The sequence below is a fragment of the Convolutriloba macropyga genome, chromosome 5, assembly GCF_964194025.1.
Source record: "Convolutriloba macropyga chromosome 5, txConMacr16.3, whole genome shotgun sequence".
NCBI lineage: Eukaryota > Metazoa > Xenacoelomorpha > Acoela > Convolutidae > Convolutriloba > Convolutriloba macropyga.
The window spans coordinates 59,877,155-59,890,326 of NC_134472.1; the positions used below are offsets into that span (position 1 = coordinate 59,877,155).

Consider the following 13,172-nt stretch of genomic DNA (forward strand, 5'->3'; position numbering starts at 1 on the left):
CTCAAACGCAACTCGCGAAAGCACAATTTGAGTTCATCAAAATTAGCATCAATTAACTAAAAAGATTATTGCATTCATTTATCCAAAATTTGAGCATCAGCGAGGCCTGCTTGTGATGGAACTCTTAGAAAAAATGAGTACAAGTAGCACAACATTGACGAGTAACAAAAACTTAGAAAACGTTTTGTGAAAACAGAGTCTTAAATCTATAAAAAATCATCAGTCAAAACAAACAAAAATTAAAGAGATTCTAATGTTTGCTTAACAAATCATTGATTTGATATATCTTGATTGGCCTAAAACACAAGTTAAGAAGAAAAGGAGAAATATAATCTCAAATTGCTCTCACAATTGCTCGCATTGGCGGTCAACTAAGGCGGGGGAGAGTTAAGTTCTGGAAGTGTGCGAAGTGGACGATTGCGAAGAGTTGGGAGTAACTACGTCATATTATGAGTTTATAGCTTCAAAACAGTTCGCTGAATCGTATAGTTAGTATCTAATTAAACCGAGCAGCTCTAAAACATCATAATGTCCTCCGTGTTTTTCTTATTTATCCTATTAATGAGGACCAAAAATCAAATTTGTCGGACCAAGAATGGTATGAAAAAGATTGCACGACTAATATAGGGTCTGTTTGTTCACAAATGTCATAAGGCAACAAAAAGTCCATCTTATGCAGTCAAAAAGTGGGTCTGTCCCATTATAGCCCCCCAGCTTAGTGGTCAGAAAACCTATAGCCCCCATTATGGTAAATATACCATAATGGGGTCTTTAATTTCATGGGGTGGCTACAATGGGAAAGACCCCAGAAATCAAACAATCAAAAAAAATGTGAGAGCTTAATGTTGAACCCATTAAAACCAAGTACTATTCTATGAAAACTTTTTGTTTATTTTGAAGTCTTTTCAATGCATATATGAACTGTCATTATTGTGATAATGCGAAAAAAACTTGAAAAGAGAACCCGAAACAAAAACATATTTACAAAAAATTACGAAAAACGGGACATTCAAAGTCAAAAAACCACATAAAAGTGGCTGAAAAAAATCAATTTCTGTGTCGCTGCGATTACTCAAGAATCATATCAAGCTACAAGTTAGCAGAAAAAATCAAAAGGAGGCAAAAGTTCTTTTCTAGGAAACAAAAATATTGAAAAGCAAGAGTCCTTATCTATCAACTTAAAACATGAGAAGTGGTCACCTATAACTAACGAGGAAGCTCGTTGGAAGTTTGATTAGCAGAACTAAATCTTCAGACAAGGAGAAACACAATTGCAGGCGAAACACAGACATTAATTAAAAAAGTTACTACTAAAATACAAAGACTCAGCCATAGAGCCGTGAGATACTCTCCAAAAACTTGTACTAAATGCAATAAGCTTAGTGCCAAGGTACCTAAGATCGTTAGTTTGTCAAACTTTGATCTTTAAATTGACTTGTTGGTCACTGGACAGGAAAAAAACGAAATTTTAACCAGGATAGAAGCAAAATAAAAGGCATAAAAGAATTTAAAGCCCAGAAAAATTTGAAGCCTTTCGAGCGTAAAGCTCCATGACGAACCAAAACTAGCACTGCTAATGCTGTCCTCCCATTAGAACCACATTATTAATCCAAAATTTAGCATAAAACGTGATTTCTCGAAAAATTTGCCCTTGAAATAACGCTAAAGTAAAAAATCATGTCGAATGTCGAATCGATTATTCATCGAAAAAACAAAACTCAGAAAAAAAAACTTTCGAAATTCAAGTTCCGCTTTTGCCGTGCTTTCTAATAATACCATTCAACTCATTTTACATCAATTGCTCAAATTAGATTGAACTAAGTAAACCCAGCTAAGCATATATTTCCTTCGCCACTATGGTTGGGTTGGAACAAATACTAAATTGGGGTGTGCTTTTAATTTCGTCTGAAAATCAATTAATTATTTCTGATCAATCAACTTTTGTTAGAAAATTTGTTGATTGTTTCTTGCAATAAATGATTGATTTGAAGACAAAATTGGACCAATAGGTTGGAGCTCAAAACGAATGATCTTTTAATGATCGTACAAGATAATCTTCAATGCATTTTTGTGAGAAAACAATTCAGCCCAGGATAACCCTTCTTAGACACCATTTCAAAGACCATATATGGTTCCATCCAAGTCAAGGCAAAATTTCTTCTATGATCTTGCTATGGTTTTTAAGAAGCCATATTTGATCATGGGTATGTTTTCTAAGATTTCACAAATAAACGATAATTTCAGCAGAGCAGCAAGTTTTAGATGATTTTCTCACAGTTCGGCTTTTTTAAGATATTGGATATGGTATCTGAGAAATTATTATGGTCTTCGATACGGCATCTAAGACACCATATATGATCTTGGGAATGATTTCTAACATTCAGCCAAAAATTTCAAAACCAACTTAATGAAAGCTTTTTACTTCATTATCACAAATGGTAAATTGTATGATCTTGGATATGGTATCTAAGAAACCATTATGGTCTTTGATTTTTGGGTGAACCAACAAGACAAAAATTTGAACTTTTTAAAAGGTTTGGCCTTGTTTAACTTTTTTACCTGCCTTATTCAGGAAAGCACTCAGAAGAGCAATGAAGAATCGTGTAGCACCAACGAAATGCAACTCTGGCAAACTAAATTGGTGAAGTACATTAAAAGATATTAATATTAGTGAATTGCTGATTTATACCTCAATTTCTGAATTATTTTCGAATCCAAAAATTGCCGAAAGATCTTCTTCACGGCGTTAAACGGCACCCCTGGCGTGTTTCTGTGAGGAATTCCAGTCCATCTCACCGTTCCTGATTGGGACAAAACTTGATGAAAAGGTGGAAAAAAACTGTCAGAAAACGGAAGCATACTTTTGTTTATGGTTTTTTTAGGCCACAGATTTCTTTGGTCTTGGATATGGAACCCAGGACACCTTCAATTTTTTTGTTATGTGAAACTGTTTTGAAAACGATCTTTTGTTTCTTTTTTGCTGTTTTCTGCCGTATTTCGAGCTCTTTTTACCAAAAAAAATTTATGTTTGTGATCTTCTATGATTCATAGATTTCTATGGTCTTGGATATGGAGTCTAAGTCCCCTGAAAAAGTTTTTTATTTGTTCAAATGAAAATCAAATTTTGTCACTTCGAGCTTAATTTGTGATCCAAAAAAGTTCATTTGAGACCTTGTTTGTTTTTTGTATGGTATTTGATATGGTTTCTAAGATACCATAAGGACAATACTTGACTTTGATATGGTATCTAAGATTGATTTATGGTGGTCAGCCCGGGAGTTGACAAATTTTTGTACTTCCTCAGTATGAACTTCTGTTATATTACCAGAATCGTGCAATATCTTACAAGGAAACCTTCCGAGAACTGGGCACCACAGTCACTAGCTCAAAAACTACCGTGTTGAGGATGGCAATGAATTTTTGTAAGAAATGCGGTGACTTACAGTGAAAAAAAAAGGAATTGTCACCGCGTATTTCTTGCATTTTTTGGAGTGAATGCGGTGAACCTTTGTGAAATTTTTATTTTCACCGCGTACTCAATACTCTTACAAAAAAAGCATCCGCTCTACACGGGTGCGAACCTCTCACCTCATGCATGCCTTCTACTGCTTTTTCCACTGCTCCAGCTGTCACTTGCTTCTTTTATATTTCTTCTGAAGTTAAATCAGATTGAGTAAATGTTGAAAAGCAAATGCGGTGAATTTTTGGAAGAAATGTGTAATCTTTTGTAAGAAATGCGGTGAAATGCGGTGAATTGTTTTTTTTTTCACCGCATTCCTCGCAATCACGGCATTTCTTACAAAAATTCACCGCATTCACCGCATTTCTTACAAAAATTTACCCAAAAACCTCGACACGGGTATTAAAGCACTTCGGCCATTCAAATCTGTTCTGTCGCCCAGTCTTTTTTATGCACACAATTACAAATTATGTGGATCTTTTCAGTTTGTACACCCCCAGTAGGTTATGCGCCCCCAGGCACAGAGCACGTGCCATTACATAGTAAATCATTATGTAAAAATATGGCACGTGCGTCTGGGGGGTGCAAATAAAATGCGCCCACTAAGCTGGGGGGGCATAAACGGAAAAGATCCAATTATGTATTTCGATATAGCCAGTTACTCTGCGAAAAAAAATGGCACGTGAGCCTGGGTCGTAAACGTTTTACGCTCAATTACAGGGAGCAGAAACAGAATAGATCTGGCCATCCTGACAACGATTTTCGATTTAGATTTTCTGTGTATAATTCTATCGCCAGCAATACATTTCGTTCATGGTCTGAGAAGGAAAATGTACTCCTAATGGCTGACTGTGAACAAACAAAAAAACGCTAAATAGGAAACGGAATATTAAATATACATGTTGTACAGTATCATGTGACAGTTAATGTATTCTGTTTTAATTCTTTCAAAGGTATCAAATTTAAATCCAAAGCAACAATCAGCCGAAAGCACTGGACCAAAAACTCTCTCTTCTTGTGGTAGTAAGCACGTGGTTTATTCAAAAACACACACGCTCTTATTTGCGTTACCTGTACAAATTTGGTTTAATCAAACCACTGTTCACTTTTAAAACTTAGTAATATTTGTTGTGTTATTAAGCTAACTAATTGTTTACCTAATGGCGGAAACCGTGGGGAGTGTGGAGAATGCAGCTTTTGCAGCCGGGATGCCGGCATGGGACACAAAACCTCGTTATGACCCAGGTAAACTTATTGGTTTCGGTATTTAAAAAGTTGATAAAAAGAAAATTGGTCTAAAAATAATCGGGGGGGGGGGAGCTAATGATTATCTGACCACTAAGCTGGGGGGGGGCTATAATGGGAAAGACCCAAATAAACATGCTATTTATGCGAAAAAATGAAATCTTTCGGAGCTTGAATTAATTGATCAAAACTCACAAAAAGGACTGGTAAAATTGTTGACTCTTTCCCATTAAAAGTCTCCCCATAACGGTATAGTCACTGACAGGAGGGCTCTGTATGTTCGCGTGCTATAAAGCAAAACTTCTGCCGGACTGTATCTGGAATGAACCAATTGTACCGTAGTACGAAATTTTGGACATGTCCCACTAGAGCCCCCCTCACTTAGTCGTCATATAGCGTATACCCCCCCCCCCGCCCCTCCATTAACATAATTATACCATAATGAGGTTTTTTGAAACAATTTTTATAGCCCCCCTCCCCCGGCTTAGTGGTCAGATAACCTATAGCCCCCCCCCCCCCCATCATGGTATCATGGTAAACATACCATAATGGGGGGGGGGGGGGCTATCATAGGAAAGATTACAATTTTTAATTAATATATGGAAACAATTTTGATTTCAAAGTGATTCAACTCAGGTGTGTTGATTGGGAACTGGTACGAGGAGAGGAAGAGATACCACAAGGCCAATCTGAACCACGACAGTTCCTACAGGACAGATTACAACCCATACGGAGGGGTGTCTCCTGACTTCTTAGTGAGGAGGGGGGCCGTATTCAAGGGAGACGGAATTGGCAAGCAACACCTGTTTGGACACCACGGCAAAAAATACGCCAACAATTTAATCACATGGTAATATTCTTCAGATTTTTATATGGAAAAAGTAAATTTAACTAACTTCTGTTGAGGATACAAATTTAGCTATTTCTAGTCGCACTAAGCTTGGGCGGCGTAATGGGATGATATTGGCTAACAGTCATAGTTTTTAAATAAAAGATCTAATTCTTCCATACTCGAATATTATCTGTCGGTTCAAAAAAAGGATCTATTCTATTTCACCCCCCCCCCCCCCCGGTGTTTTTATGACCCCCAGTTACAAATCATATGTTGTTAAAAAAAATAACACGTGCGCCTGGGGGTCATAAAAAATTTATACTCACTAAGCTTGGGGGGGGGGGAGGGGGGGGGTGGGGGTGGGGAACAGAATAGATAAAAAAATAAGCTTCAACATGACATCACCGTGTTAAAAATATTACTTGCCCCAATTATTTAACTTTTCTTGTAGTTTCATAAATATACCAATTAGCCTGAAGTTTTATAACTCCACTTAGATCAGTCAGAATTATAGACGTGTATTTGGGAAGGCTCCAATTGTCCTCCCAATCATCAATCAGTAATTTGAGGAGCTAGTCAATAATTATTCACCTATAAGGCGCTCTATTCATTTTGGTCTATAAAGCACGCTGATAAAAATTGTGGAAATTTTACAACCGTGCAACCGTGGACAACAGACACGATGTGGACAACAGCGACGATGAGCATGAACAACAGTGGAAAATGTTTCTAACCTAAATAAGGTTTGCTCAAAAAAGGCACCGTCGACAATAGTGGGGGAAATTTTTGTTTTTGAGTTAATTTTGAGTTAAATTTCTATGTCGCTGTCAGTGCTCTCGCTGTCACACGTGTACAACTCTTATCTTTATCCTAATCGTAATCGACAAAATTACTGACAATTAGACTGGATGTTTTATCTCAAAGATCGTTATTTCTTATTCTTTGTTGTATTTTTCACAGCTCTTGGAAATTTTTCATTTCAATTTGATTAGCGAGTAGTTCAAGAAGGAATTTTTCATCTACAAAATTGACACAGTTTCTCTCATAAGAGACGACTGCAAACTTTTTTCCGCTCAGGAGCTTAATTTTTTGAAAAGTTTTTAAGTTAATCACTAATTGCATAAGACATGAAAACAATATCATGGTCAAATATGTGCTCAAGCAAACAATCAGTAGAAAATGTCCCCCTAAATTCATTCTTCGCTAAAAAACAGTTTATCAAATGAAATACTTAAACATTTTTTTGTCAAACTGGAATTGTCAAACTGATTTTTTAACAATATTTAGAATTTTGAGCGTGCCACGGTTGAAAAATTTGGCTAACAAAAATTTAGAAAATTCGTTTTTACTGAATGATCAACTCAGTAGATTAAATTACGGTTTAAATAAAGGGAATTTTATATCATCGATATTGCAAAATTGAAGTTGCTTTCAAATCTGGCTTTCCTTGTTTTTCACAATCAATTGGATTTTGGTTTTCACTTCATAACTTTTGCGATAAATATCATGATATTTCTCTTCCAATTTTGAAGCGCCTGAAAACGGACCGTATCGTTTAATGGCAATCTTCAGGAGTTCTGCTTTTTATAAGATTTGATCAAGTGTGTAAGGGCGCGATTTATTTTAAAGACACCAAGAATTTTTTTATTATTTTAAAATTTGTTTAAGCTATATGCAGACCACAACGTCCCTCAGTGCGTCACTTTTTTGAACACGATATGGTAATTTTTTGTTATGAAGGAATCATGACATTGTAAACTGCATTGATAAATAGTTCGATAGTATAGGCTTACCATATATTGTCCACTTTCTTGTAACAGAAATAAAATTCTCGCCTTACCGTACCTAACTCCAAGTGCGTTTCAGTACTGGGCCAGTATAAATACAATTCAGAATCATTACTGAATCATAGACTGATGCATGTCCCTTTTTTTGGCTTGTCAGACATGCGTTCAGTCTGATTATAAAATGGTCAGACTTGGGTCAAGTGTAAAAATAAAGATCTGTACGGTGATCGCACCCACGTACTACCTCTCCTTAGACGTTTGTCCTCCTCTCTGCGCCACCAAGACATTTGTAATGTTGTCTTTTGCGCCGTTATAAACGCTTGAAAGAAGCGAATTTCAGGCGACGAAGCGAGCAAAATATATTACATTGGAGACTTGCATTTACAATTGCCCAGTACTGATTTACTTTTGGAGTTCGGTACGGGTTTATCTATAAGCAGATCTTTGATTGAGTGAAATCGTTATTAATGGCGTCAATTTGATGTTGCAGGTATGACCAAGACTACAACGGTCGGGGAAGACCACAGTCTCAAGGATTGCCGGACCAGAGGGAATGGAAAGTGGGAACCCAGATGGCCTGGATCCCCGAGAAGTCAGACCATCCCATCTTTGGAGAACCCACAAACTGGGGTCTGGCTCAGACTAAAATAGCCGACTGGCATCGAGAGAAGTGTGCCAGTGCCTCGGATGCGGGTAGAACTGACTTCACAACGACAACCAAGTACTTCTTCGGGAAAGTTCCGGAGCAGACGAGGGTTGATAGATTCTATATTGGGAAGTCTCTCAACAAACAGAAGTCAACAGTTTTGCCCTTGAGCCCTAAGACTTTAGATGCATTAGCGACTGGTTCCTAATCTGCCATATCTGGATCGTAAAACTAAATTTGCAACAACCTCTTGATTATTCATTTGATAAATAAATAGTTCCTCCGCATTAATATCTCTGCAATCTCTGAACACCAACCAAAAACACGGATTTCACTCTAATTTGATAAATAAGCAAGATGAGCATTAGGCAAATAAGGAAATAAGAAGTATGGACAACAAAACAGGTTGTCTGAACCTGATTCAGAATGATATAAGAGTAAGAGGGAAACGAAGAAAACCGCACACCATTCTTCTCTTGAGTAAAAATTAAATAAGAGTTACCGTATATAATTGTAAAACTGAGATTTTTCAATCAATTATTTATTATACATTGCGTCGCATTTCTGAAACTTCCGAAGCTTTCCATATAAACTCGAGTATTCAGTTTCTTCATGCCCACTTTTTTAAAAAATGATATCATGAATTTGTTGGTAATTAATAGCCGCGAAGCGACAGCGGTTATTATTGGGGATAGCGGGTTTTTTTGCAATGCAACGAATTGGGATTGTTTTAGTGGGCTGTGTTTTCAAGATGTTTCTACTAATTTCTCAATGACTTTGATCTTTCAAAACGGGATAAACAGGTAAAACCCAGCCAACATTAAGATTCATTAGAGGCCCAAAGTGGGCTTAAGCAGTCATTCAAGTTCTTAGAGTGGTGCAGGTGCTGTGATGGCCTCTATTAAGGATTAAAATGTCATTTTTAGGAGTTTTTGAGCTCACAGTAGTTCAATTTTTTGGTGAATTTGTGAGTTTTATTTTTGTTTAGTCAAAGGTTGATGAATTATTTATTATATTTATTATATATATATATATATATATGAATAATTTTTTTAAAAAAACTTTGATTGAGATCTCTTTCGAGAAAAAATTACTTGCTATGACCATTTTATGAGCTAAACGTTTTTGTGCTACGAACAAAAACACAAAATGAAATAATTTTTGCATTTTTTTTGTCATTTTTAGAGTTTTTTTCTGCCTCAGGGTCAGAGAAAATTTTTTGAAGTTTTATACTAGGGCGTTACTTTGTTTCTAGTGACAATTGAATAGTTTGTAAAGCTTTTAAGGTCTCGAATTTTAGCATTTCTTTGATAAGAACTGCAATCTTTTTCAAGTTTTCCTGAACTTTGTCAATTGTTTGGTCTTTTGTCCAACCAAAGGACCAGAAACCTTTTTGCACGGTCTGAATAAAATTTAATACAGGGTTTTTTTTCAGTTTTTCTGGTCTCATTAGCAAGTTAACCTCCTCAATTGCTTGATAGTATTTTACTAGGGGCAACTGAGTGGTTTTCATCATATTAATAGAACGAAATTCTGTTTTTTTTTAAAAAAAACATGAAACTTTTTCTAGAAACTATTGGTTTTTACCTACATTATCGATTTTTATGAGGCAATGATTTCTTAAATCTTTGAATTGAGTTACTTGATAGCCTCTAGTGAAAGAGAATTGCTTCTGAAGATAATATTATCAAAATCTTCAGCAATTTTTTTTAAATTTGCAATTGATTTCAATTTTTTTGTGTTTGTCATTCTCTGAGTTAATCGATATTCAAATGCCAATGATTTTTTCAGGTCTTCCAGATATAATATTGAACGGATTTCAAAAAAAGTTGGTATTAAATAAATTTTCTTTAAATAGGTTAATTTAAAAGTCTCATGTCTTGCCTTCGTGCCAAAAAGCTTCAAGAGTTTTAGCAATGAAAATATTTTTGTTTAATTTTATTGAGTGTTCCTTAAAATCTCGGATTGTATTTCATTACCAGTCTTGATATGTTTTTTTATTCGTCGTCTCTGTCGATGATTCTTGCGACTAGTAACTTTATCAGTTTTGGTGACTTCTACTGACTCGCAGATAAAATTTGCGTGCGTAATGTCGCTTGTTCTGCTTTTATGTCAATTGTTTGACTCTTTTCACTCAAATGACTTCTTAACTCACTTAATAAACTTTATTTTTTATGAAAAGCAATTTTTATTTAAAGAACAATAGTGCGCATCTAAGTATTGCCAAAAATATAGGCCCTAATTCTTGAGTTAAATGGTCTTGAATTTTTGATTTTGAACAGGCTTTATTAGGGTTTTTTCCTTAGAGAGAGTATTGGCCTCATAAAAAAAGGGGGTCCGAATCTAACCCAAAATTTTTAGTGCTCTATTAACGGACTTGTTGTCAGTCTGTCTATCTTAATTTTTTTTGTATTTTCAATTGTATGGAAGGCCACAATCGTCACTTTCGGCTAATTTCCAGCAATCTGCCTGCTATGTTTCAAAATTTTCATCTGTTTAACTTTTCCTTACTTTCAATCATAGAACTTAAAATAAGGATTGACGACAGCTTATGTAGTGGGTTAGGTTCTAAATGTTAACAAAATACGGAAATTAAAAACGCAAAAAGCACAGAAGTTGATAACTTAGAAAATTAAAAATATAAAGATATATGTTATTTTTCGTAAGGTGACTCAAGTTTTTTCTTCCAAGTGTAAGAGCTGATGGGATGCTTCGGCTTGAAATCATTTGAAAATAAAGTTCAGTTTTTCAAATTGGCAACTGGAATTTTCTATTAATTTCCCAAAAGAGATGAGTAGAACACAAATATTGAAAATTTTATCTGTTGATCCTTTGAGGTCCTTTCTGTTCCGTTAAGGTCTAACAATTTGCAAACATAACAACCGCTGGTGCTGTTTTTGACACCTCCATCCCAAAGAGAAAAGAAATAAACATTCAAATTAGGAAAAAAATATAAAATCTTTTTCATGAGGTTAAAATGTTTTGATGTAAATATGTATGTAACAAGAAGGCTCGGTAACGTGCGTTCTCAGTTCTCACATAATGTTCTGGAATCGCTCTTCCACATTTTTCGCCTAAATGTCTACCAAATGAAGAACAGATGGACAACTTTCTTCAAAAATTCGGTTTTGTTCAAAAACAATTGGGAAAAGTAAAAAAAACTGCTTCAAAAAGAATAACTTAGTAAAGTGAACAATGTCACAATAGAGTGCCAACTAAACCTGCTTTTATCAAGACAACAAGACAAGCCAAAACAAAAAACAAAATCAATTTACAGCAACAATTTTACATCCAAAACTCAATGTCTATTCCTTTGGAGAGAAAAATACTTAATAACAACAAAATAGAGTTAAAAAGAAAGAAAACTAAAAAAAATTAAGTTTTTACTTCATTTAAAAAAACATTGGACCAGTCAATGTTCATAGGCTGAATTGTAAGACATTGAAAAGAAAAAAATTTTTTTTGTTGAAAAATGAGATTAAAGAGTTATAAACATTTGTTTATTCGATGATAGCAATCAGTTTCGGCTATACAATTTTGAAACCAAAAGAAAAATTTGCCTGTGTGACAAAATTTTCAGTGTTTTTGAGAATGTTTCTGGTTTTTAGAGTGTTCCGAGAGAAAGTTGTTGTTTAAATTGTCCTGAAAACTCTGACTCGATAGGAAAGAATTTGGCTACTGCTACCAGATTTTCTAATTAGGATGCAACTAACACTTTCTCTTAGAATAATTTCTTTAAGGAAGTTGTGTAATGTTGGCCAAACAAAGCAAACTTCTTCAAAGTTATACAGATTATTAATATCTAGCAACGCGCCAAGTTAAAGATTTTGGTTGCCTTCGCTCGTTTATTGGAAGCCTGATATTTAGTGTACAATCACTGCAAATCCAAAAATAGAGTGCGTTGATTTAAGCTATTGAACAATAACCATAATGAGGTAATTACAGTTCAAAATTTTATTTTTATTTTTTTTACAATAAACTATTGTCACCGATAATATTTCGACGTCAGTGAGGTATTTGAGGACTCCTCTCTGCGCCACCAAGACATTTGTAATGCTGTCTTTTGCGCCGTTATTTACGCCTGAAGAAGCGAGTCTCAGGCGACGAAGCGATCAAAATATATTACATTGGAGACTTGCATTGACAATTGCCCAGCACTGATTTACAATTGGAGTTCGGTACGGGTTTATCTATAGGCAGATCTTTGATTGAGTGAAATCGTTATTAATGGCGTCAATTTGATGTTGCAGGTATTACCAAGACTACAACGGTCGGGGAAGACCACAATCTCAAACTTTGCCGGACCAGAGGGAATGGAAAGTGGGAACCCAGATGGCCTGGATCCCCGAGAACTCAGACCACCCAATCTCCAGAGAACCCACAAACCGGGGTCTGGCTCAGACTAAAATAGCCAATTGGCATCGAGAGAAGTGCGCCAGTGCCTCGGATGCGGGTAGAACTGACTTCACAACGACAACCAAGTACTTCTTCGGGAAAGTTCCGGAGCAGACGAGGGTTGATAGATTCTATATTGGGAAGTCTCTCAACAAACAGAAGTCAACAGTTTTGCCCTTGAGCTCTAAGACTTTAGATGCATTAGCGACTGCTTCCTAATCTGCCATATCTGGATCCTAAAACTAAATTTGCAACAACCTCTTGATTATTCATTTGATAAATAAATAGTTCCTCCGCATTAATATCTCTGCAATCTCTGAACACCAACCAAAAACACGGATTTCACTCTAATTTGATAAATAAGCAAGATAAGCATTAGGCAAATAAGGAAATAAGAAGTATGGGCAACAAAACAGGTTGTCTGAACCTGATTCAGAATGATATAAGAGTAAGAGGGAAACGAACAAATCCGCTCACCATTCTTCTCTTGAGTAAAAATTAAATAAGAGTTACCGTATATAATTGTAAAACTGAGATTTTTCAATCAATTAATTAATGTACATTGCATCGCATTTCTGAAACTTCCGAAGCTTTCCATATAAACTCGAGTGTTCAGTTTCTTCATGCCCACTTTTTTAAAAAATGATATCATGAATTTGTTGGCAATTAATAGCCGCGAAGCGACAGCGGTTATTATTGGGGATAGTGGGTTTTTTTGCAACGCAACGAATTGGGATTGTTTTAGTGGGCTGTGATTTCAAGATGTTTCTACTAATTTCTCAATGACTTTGATCTTTCAAAACGGGA

The 13,172-nt window shown here is 35.6% G+C and overlaps 2 protein-coding genes across 2 annotated transcripts; both read left to right on the forward strand.

Moving 5' to 3' along the window:
* The first annotated feature begins 4,359 nt into the window (after positions 1–4,359).
* LOC142340138 (cilia- and flagella-associated protein 107-like) lies at positions 4,360–8,310 on the forward strand. Its single transcript, XM_075390609.1, has 3 exons — positions 4,360–4,705; positions 5,342–5,555; positions 7,815–8,310. The coding sequence occupies exons 1-3, from the start codon at positions 4,621–4,623 to the stop codon at positions 8,176–8,178; spliced, it is 663 nt and encodes a 220-aa protein (XP_075246724.1). The 5' UTR covers positions 4,360–4,620; the 3' UTR covers positions 8,179–8,310.
* Positions 8,311–11,900: 3,590 nt separating this feature from the next.
* On the forward strand, positions 11,901–12,710 carry LOC142340439 (uncharacterized). The gene is made up of 2 exons (XM_075391015.1): positions 11,901–11,905; positions 12,221–12,710. The coding sequence occupies exons 1-2, from the start codon at positions 11,901–11,903 to the stop codon at positions 12,582–12,584; spliced, it is 369 nt and encodes a 122-aa protein (XP_075247130.1). The 3' UTR covers positions 12,585–12,710.
* Positions 12,711–13,172: the final 462 nt, after the last annotated feature.